At 36.3% G+C, this 9,351-nt stretch overlaps 1 protein-coding gene across 1 annotated transcript; it reads right to left on the reverse strand.

Annotated features, from left to right (window-relative positions):
- Nucleotides 1–1,099: 1,099 nt before the first annotated feature.
- Nucleotides 1,100–2,279, reverse strand: LOC133821636 (uncharacterized). Its single transcript, XM_062253813.1, has 2 exons — nt 1,935–2,279; nt 1,100–1,682 (listed from the first exon to the last, which is right to left on the reverse strand). Exons 1-2 carry the CDS (start codon nt 2,242–2,244, stop codon nt 1,597–1,599), a joined length of 396 nt encoding a protein of 131 aa, XP_062109797.1. The 5' UTR covers nt 2,245–2,279; the 3' UTR covers nt 1,100–1,596.
- Between the last annotated feature and the right edge of the window lie 7,072 nt (nt 2,280–9,351).

The raw sequence follows: 9,351 nt of genomic DNA on the forward strand, positions 1-9,351 counted from the left end.
ACCAATTTTGACTGTTTACCACTATCTCTTATTAATTACACCCCTGACTGAAGTACTATTGGGCCATGAATAAATGTGATATTTTTATTTTTTCGTCAAATCATGGCTTTATTTTTATCAGTCTCGAACCCAAATTTCCCATGCACTACAGAAATTATATTAGTTTATGGTAAAAAAAGTACACTTTCTGATATAGTCTGACACTTATACACACTCTTCTGCAGACACTTTATCAAAACTTCAGACGTGTACAACATTTTTTTTTATGATAAAAATCTCGCTCTAACTTGCACTCATTTCTTTCACCCTATTATTGACGTATTTTAATTTTTTTGGTGTCCCATTGTACATGGTTAACCAGTACAAGTTGGCTCTATTGGTCCATGAATAAAGGTGATATTTTTAATTTTATATTTAACCCTTAAACTTTAAAACAAAGTCCTATACCATGTATTGGCCGGGGGCCCATGTCACCTTTTATGACGCACCAATAAGATTAGCAAATTCCATGGAATTAGCACCTTCATTATTAATTACCTACCAACACATGAAATACTTTAAACACATTGGGTTTAACCTTTCGAGCTTTGTTGAAAAGAATAAAATTGTGCACAGTTTACCAACCTTTCTTTTTTGTACTTGCTACCAACCCAGTATGTGGCCACTTGGTACAAAAAAATCATATGTGTTCAAATGACATTGTAATTAATCATAATGGACTCCTTATTTTAAGCATGTAAGCAAATTACATGTCAATTTACTAATAACCATTTTTTTTACAAGGAACCAACACTTGGTTTCATTCATATTTAATTTACTGCTCCTTTTGATTTATGGTACTATTTTTAAAAATTGCATCTCCTGACTCATTACACTGTATTTATACTATTAAGCCAAAGGGTTATTTTATGTGATCGAAGACCGAGCTACTATTAATTCAAAAATTGTATTTATACTTTCATATTTAACACATTTTTTTTATTCTAGATTTACCATTACAGTGTGCTACCTATAGTAAAAATTTAGTATAGTGCATAGTTCAACTAGTTGATTTCATTCCCCTGGGGTTGTGAATTATTTTTTTTTTTGGAGAATTCAAGCACACATGGATCTTAAACATATCAACTATTAACTTGTTCATATAGAACCCCGTAAAATGTCTATTACATTACTGAATCTCAAATCCTGACCATTTTGATGGAGTAGACAAGCTACTCTCCCCAATAGTCCAAAAGATAGATGATTCACCAAAACATACCATGGTATTTACTCAAATACCCAAATGTAACCCCCTTACTAGAGGACATGTCTATTATAAATTTGTCACACTAAAATAGCATATATTTTAGCAAGCATATAGCAACAGTCACTTGATTAACGCTCCTTACCCGAGTTGAGCCTGGGTGATCAACGCAGGGGGGCCTTAGGCTCAAACAGCTTGGACGCATTGCTTGCACCATCGTGAGCGGTGGTCAAGGTTCCACTGTCAGTCTTCCCTGCCAGCATAGCACCAACGGTTGACAGTGTATCATTAAACTTCACAAGCTGCTCTAGAATTTTCTGCATGTTGGACATAGTGGTAGCCTGAAAAAGTTGTCACCCCATGTAAATGGTGGGCTCCTCCACAACTCCATCTTCAGATATGGAGTCCTCATCCAACATACTGACATTCCTCCCTCTTCCTGCATTCGAAACTTGCCTCATTTTAACTCCATTGTATAAAATCCATTTCTATGGTGATTAGAAGATTTGGGGTTTCTTTTTTCTGGAAAACATTATACTTTATGTTCCTAGTAAATGAACTACTTCTTGCAAACAACAAACATATAATAACTTGGAAGGATCAAATCGTGGAGTTGGAAACAATCGAAACAATCGCAAAATTTCATATTAATATTTAGTTCAATTTATATACATGAACGGTGACACAATACCTTGGCTTGATCTTAGATGGTGAACTTTATACATGCACTTCCCCCTCTTCTCCTGAGGAATATGGACGTGCTCACTGGACTCTGAGGTTAGAGGGATGAAATCTTGTTTCCTCGGTCGCTGCATAATGTAACACTCAAGTGACTCCTTCTCGCGACTATGTCCATGCTTATTACTTCTTCTGTTGTGTAGTTTCTCCTCCCCCAAGTCGTCGGAGAACATCGGGGACGGTGGCGTCCATTGCTTCCGTTGACGGTACTCTCTTCCACTGGGTTCTGCCTTCTTTGCAGACTTCTTTCCCTTGCAGACCATGTTTTCCTTTATTGATCTAGGGCAGAAAGATTGAAATTTCGTTCAAATGTTAGGAACATATCAAATAAGCGGCACCCTTTTCTAATTAACAGTGAAAGTAATGCAAGCAATCATAACTCTTCTGACGTTGCGTATTTCAACGTAAAGTGACCATAAAATCACTGATTACCAAGTGTCAGAATTCTAACCTCTACTGCCACAAAATCCAATCTTCTCCCAAATTATGTGGGGCCTAAAGGGTATAATTATATTTCAAGGGAAATATGATATTCTAGTTATACTAATAAATGAAGTCCTCAATATTTTCCATTCCCACGATTATCTTTTTAATGTTTGGATATTTGAAAAACAAAAACAAAAATTAACATATCTTGATTTAGCTATAAATAATATATTTATTAATATATAATACTTTAATAATAATAATAATAATAATAAATGAATCTTATATACTTGGCATCTATCTTCAGTATATTTAATTCCATATTTGAAATTCAAATATATGTTCTATTCATGTTTAAATAAGATAACTAATCTCCCAATAATTATAATAATAAATCAAAATTTAGTTCGCATCTTTAATATGACATTTCTGATTAATATTTATTTGTTAACTATAGTGTTTTTTTTTATATAACCGTATAATAAGTTATTCTACATGAAACATATATTAATTTTATTAAAAATAAAAAAAAAACTAACAACTTTGTATAACAAGTTATGTATGTGTCTGTTATTCATACATTAATATATGTGAAATAATTAATAAAAAGCTTAGAGAACATAGTATTACATTTAACAAATACATTAGATCATATGCTGCTGGCGTATTGTTTGAAAAATGAAAAACACTAGCTAAATTACGATTTTTTGGGTTTGATGTGGGAATCATTACACTAAATAATCACTCAGTACATGGGGCTTGTACATTGTAGTATAAGATGATCTAACCCATTGTATGAGTTACATTGGTAATGGGCCTTAACCGAAGACGACCCATGTCTGTGAACCAGCTTCCTTGCCCAAGATTTGAACGATAATGATGCTTTGCTTAGAGAATGGACGTTAAGTTGACCAAACAGTTAGGAGAGGTAGTCAGGAATTAAACTGAATGACATTAATACATATACCCAAAATCCAAGTATTCTGATTTGGGGTTTGGTCATCGTGAAATTTCTCCTCAGGACGCTGGGAGCACAAGAAAAACTATTGTGCGTTGTTGAACCAGTTCACCAGAATCAAGTATTCGGCAATGGGGGTGATTGAAGCACTGTAGTTGTTGTTGGCGACGACGACAATTGAGGAGATTGGACTGCTATGAATGAGATCCAGTTAGGTAATGTTGTAGGAAAGAATTACAACAGTGGTATCAGAGCCAGGTTCTAGATTCAAAGAAAAGAAAAGAACTCAGCTGTGAAGATTCAAGAATTGCATAAAGATGGCTTCATCTTCAACAAGATTCGACCTAGAGAAATTTGATGGATCAGGGGACTTTAGTCTGTGGAAAGAAAAGATGATGGCCATATTGATCTACCAAAAACTCGATTCAGCATTGGAAGAGGTCACTGAGAAATCTGAGAAAGAAACTGATGCAGTAAAGAAGAAGGAGACTGACACTGTGATGAAACAAGCTCGATCAGCAATCATCATGAATTTGGCAGACAATGTACTGAGGCAAGTTATTGGAGAGAAAACGGCTCTAGGAATCTGGAACAAATTGAATCAATTGTACATGGCAAAGTCCACTGCAACAAAGATCTTCTTGAAAGGTAAATTTTATGGTTTCAAGATGAATGCTACTGTTTCACTTGAACAGAATTTAGATGATTTGAACAAGATTGTTCTATCATTGACTAACATGGGAGAGGTCATAAAAGAGGAAGATCAAGCAGTGATTGTTCTGAATGGTTTACCCGAACAATTCAAGGAGATGAAGACTGTTATAATGTATAGCAGGGATACCTTGACTCTTGAAGATGTGATGAGCACTCTCAGATCGAGAGATGCTGAATTAAACTGGCAGAAGGCTGCAAAACAGGAGTCAAAGATAGATGAGGCTTTGATCACTCGAGGCAGACAACCATGGAGAAACAACTCAAGAAACAGAAGGAATTCAAGATCAAAATCAAGATCAAAAGAGACCAGAAGATGTCACCATTGTGGCAAAGTAGGACACCTGATCAAAAGCTGCTGGGAATTAAGAAACAAAAAGAAAAGGGACAAGGAAGAAGAAAGCAAGAGCAATGATTCGAATGCAGTAGTTAATGATATTTACAGCTCAGATGGAGATGTATTTGCTGTAATCAACATACAAAGAAAGAATACAGAATTGAGCAATGGAGATGCATGCACAGGTTCAGGTCTTAGAGACCATGAAGAGTGGATTCTAGATAGTGGTTGTACTTACCACATGAGTCCAAATAGAAGCTGGTTTATGGACTACTCAGAGATAGATGGTGGGAGTGTTATGATGGGCAATGATCATAAATGTCAGGTTGTTGGCATTGGAAATATTGCTATTCGGAATGCAGATGGCACAATAAAGGTTTTAAACAAAGTCAGGCATATTCCAGATTTGAAAAGAAACTTGATTTCTTTAGGCACCTTGGATGATGAAGGATATGAGTATAGAACTGGTAAAGGGACTATGAGGATTACAAAAGGGTCATTATTGGTCATGAAAGGCATTAAGAGACTTGGATTATATTTCCTAGATGGAAAGACCATACCTCCTGCACAGGCAGCTGCTGTTAGCAAATGCAAAACAGATTCAAAATTATGGCATGCTCGATTGGGGCACATAAGTGAACAAGGTTTAGTTGAGTTGTCTAAACAAGGTTTATTACAGAATTATAATCATGCTAACCTACCTTTCTGTGAGATTTGTGTACAGGGTAAACAACATAGACTAAAGTTCTCTCACAGCAATTATAGAGCAAACAAGGTGCTGGAATACATACATGCAGATTTATGGGGTGCAAGCAGGATTAAAACTCCAGGAGGTAACCAGTATTTCTTGTCCATTATTGATGACTATAGTAGAAAGGTGTGGGTACTACTATTGAAACATAAGAGTGAGTGTTTAAACAAGTTTAAAAACTGGAAAGTTTATGTTGAAACTCAAACTGAGTTAAAAATAAAAACACTTAGGACTGATAATGGACTAGAGTTTATAAATGAGGAATTCTCTGATTTATGTGTTAAAAATGGTATGCAAAGACATAGGACAGTAATCAAAACTCCTCAGCAAAATGGCATTGCTGAGAGAATGAATAGAACACTTTTAAATAAAGTGAGATGTCTTTTACTTGAATCTGGTTTACCCAAGAAATATTGGGGAGAGGCTTTGTATACTGCTTGTTATCTAATAAACAGGAGTCCAAGTAGAGCAATTAATCTGAAGACTCCTGAGGAACTGTGGAGTAAAAGACCACCATCTCTTGCACATCTCAGAACCTTTGGTTGTGCAGCATATGCACATAGTGTTGAAGACAAACTTGGTAAGAGATCGATTAAATGTGTTTTAATGGGATACCAAGTTGGGGTCAAAGGTTACAGGCTACTTTCTACTGAAACTAACAAGATTTTAATAAGTAGAGATGTGATTTTTAATGAGTTAGATTTTCCCTTTAAAAGAAATGAGAAAGGTTCTGTTTCTGATGTTTCAGGTAACAAGTTACCAAGCAAAGCTGGTGTTCAGATTGAGGTGGAACCTCCCAACATAGAACTGAATGAACAGGAGAGTTTTGAACCTGAGATTGAGACTGAAACTCAAGAAGAAGACTTAAGTAATTACCAGCTAGCTCGAGACAGGATCAGAAGAGATGTCAAGGCACCTGAAAGATACATAGAGGCAGACATCATAGCATATGCACTTTCTATTGCAAACCAGTCAACAGAACCAGAACCAAGAAGCTACTCAGAGGCAATAAACAGCAGAGATTCTCAGAAATGGAAACAGGCCATGATGGAAGAGCTGAACTCACTTAAAGAAAACAACACCTGGAAGTTGGTATTCAAACCTGAAAGACAGAAGATTATTGACTGCAAATGGGTATTTAAAGTAAAAGAAGGGATAACTGAGAAGGAGCCAAAGGTTTACAAGGCAAGGCTTGTAGCAAAAGGGTTCACACAGGTCGAGGGAGTGGACTACTCTGAGATATTCTCACCAGTTGTCAAGATGAAGACAATCAGAATAATGCTGGCTTTGGCTATTCAGTTTGAATGGAGTATTGAGCAAATGGATGTAAAAACAGCATTTCTAAATGGTCAATTAGAAGAGACCATATTTATGTCCCAACCAGAAGGATTCAAGGTGGAATCAAAGAGGGGTGAACTAGTGTGTTTGCTCAAGAAGTCTTTATATGGATTGAAGCAGTCCCCGAGGCAGTGGTACAAGAAGTTCAATACAGTAGTGACTAAAGTGGGGTACACAAGATCCAAGTATGACACCTGCCTATACTTCTCAGATTTGGATTCAAGCTCAGTTGTTTTCTTGTTGATCTATGTGGATGACATGCTCATAATGAGCAAGGATATGCAACAAATAACTCGACTAAAGAATGTGTTGAAGAGTGAATTTGAAATGAAGGATCTTGGGGCTGCAAGGAAAATTCTGGGAATTGATATCATTAGAGACAGAAATGCAAAGAGGATTATGCTAACACAAGAAGGTTATCTGAAGAAGGTGATTCAGAAGTTCAAAATGTCAGATTCAAAAGAGGTAAATGTACCTCTAGCAGGGCACTTTAATTTGTCAACAGATCAGTCACCTAAAACTGATCAAGAAATAAAGGATATGAAGGAAGTACCCTATGCAGAAACCATTGGGAGTGTAATGTACTCCATGATTAGCACCAGGCCAGATATTGCCTATGCAGTGAGTGTGTTGAGTAGATACATGTCCAATCCAGGAGTAGAACATTGGAAAGGGTTGAAATGGCTGCTGAGATACTTGAAGGCTACAACCAAAGTTGGTTTACAGTTTGTCAAATCAGAAACAAAGGTATATCTTGAAGGATATGTTGATGCAGATTATGCATCAAATAGAGATACTAGGAAATCCATAACTAGCTACTGTTTCTTACTGAATGGATGTTGTGTCAGTTGGAAAGTTCAGTTGCAACAAGTGGTGGCACTCTCAACAACTGAAGCAGAATTCATGGCCACCACTGAGGCTTTCAAGGAGGCTGTTTGGATCAAAGGATTATTGAATGAGATTCAATTGTTAACAGGCAAGGTGAATGTGTTCTCGGACAGCCAATCAGCTATTCATCTTTGTAGAAATCCAGTTTATCATGAGAGGTCAAAACACATTGACATCAGATTGTTTTGGATCAGAGATAAGATAGAGGAAGGAGAAGTAGAACTTGGAAAGGTACCTAGTGAAGAAAATCCTGCAGATGCAGGTACTAAAGTTCTCTCAGTCAGTAAGTTCCAACATTGCTTGGAACTACTGAATATAACCTCTCTTTAAGAAAGCTGGATCACTTCCCTGAGTTTGAAACTATTGATCTTTTTACTATGGATTAAGGTGGAATTTGTGGAATTGTAATCCACAGTAAAAAGGATAAACTAACATACTGTTAGTTTATACAGTTAGTTGTTAAAATTAGTTAGTGTGCATCAAGGTTATTTTAGTCATTTCGTTCTCTATGTCTTAGTTATAAAAGGGGCTCGGGATACACATTGTAAAGGACTGTAATTCATATTGAATTAGTGAGTTGAGAGCCTAGATAGAGAGGTTGTGAAGCTGTGAAGAAGAGTTCAGCCGATTGACTTCAAGAAGATCAAGAAAGAACTCGAATTGAGTTCTTGGAGAAGTTTTGAGACTAGTGATGCACCTAACATTGTTAGCTTTGTAATTTCATCCCTTAAATCAATAAAAGAGACTACTCAGGGGAGTGAACAGGAAGTAGGTCCTTGGTTTGGCCGAACCTGTATAATTCTTGTGTCTTTGATTACTTTACTGCATTATTGTTTACTGTTATGTTTTGCTGACTGTAATTGCTTTAGCATTACCTTAGCAATTTTATTGTTCGATTGTTTCTTGCATTATTTTAACAGTTTTATTAGTTATTGTATTGGAGTGTTTGTAATTCTTTCCTACAACAGGTAAGCATGTTGTTATTGTTTGTGTCGAACTCTGTACACATATATGCAATTACAGAGTTAATAATATATGTATTAAGATGGTATTAGTCCCTATTGTGGAGGGGATAGATTGGAAACCATGGACCACCACCCCATTCTTCCTTCTTGTAACAAAAGAAATGAATGATCTTTTTAATGCAAACTAATGTAATGCGAACAAAGTGTGTGTGACTTTTTCCATATAGATGTCCATTGTCAAATAACACGTATCTTTCTCTAAATTTAGGTCTGCCCACTTATGCATTTCATATGTCATGTTCATTTGGTGGAACAACTATGTTCGAGTAAATCTTATGTTATAACTAGGTCGTGTTTGCCATCCTTGTATCTTAGTTGGTACAGTAGAGTTATTTATCATATATTAATTTCTCTTATGTTGTTTCGACAATACTGTATTGACCAAGAATCTGAGGTATTTAGTGCGGTCCAATTGCCCAATTGCAAGATCTCGTAGGACAGCGAAAATAACTAGTCACACTTATATGAAACGAAGAGGAAACCTTCACCAATCAGAAGGCCATTGTGGCCATGGACAAGAATCTGTGTCTATGACAGTTTAGCTTCCACCGTCATCGTCAACTCAAGATTGCCAGAGTACTTCTTCAAGGACACAGAAACCTATTACTCATGAGTTCATTATCAGGCAAGGGGAACATGGTATTCGCCGAAGAAACTAGTCCAACTCCAAAAAAAATACATAACAAGTGTTAGATTGCATGAGGAGGAACACATCTCTTAAACGGTAGTATCATTCCTTAGGCTTAGTAAACTTGATAATCAATTAGCACATGTCGGTCCTCATAAATGTATTTCATTAACAAAAACAATGTGTATATCAGGAAAAATAATTAAGGATTGAAGGAGCAGGAAACACTCTACTATTATTGGAATGGTATGCTCTGCTACTGAGCCAAGTGAGAGAACGTGTCATAGTTACAGGGTTGCAAGTATTAT

Source organism: Humulus lupulus, chromosome 3, assembly GCF_963169125.1.
Source record: "Humulus lupulus chromosome 3, drHumLupu1.1, whole genome shotgun sequence".
Lineage (NCBI taxonomy): Eukaryota > Viridiplantae > Streptophyta > Magnoliopsida > Rosales > Cannabaceae > Humulus > Humulus lupulus.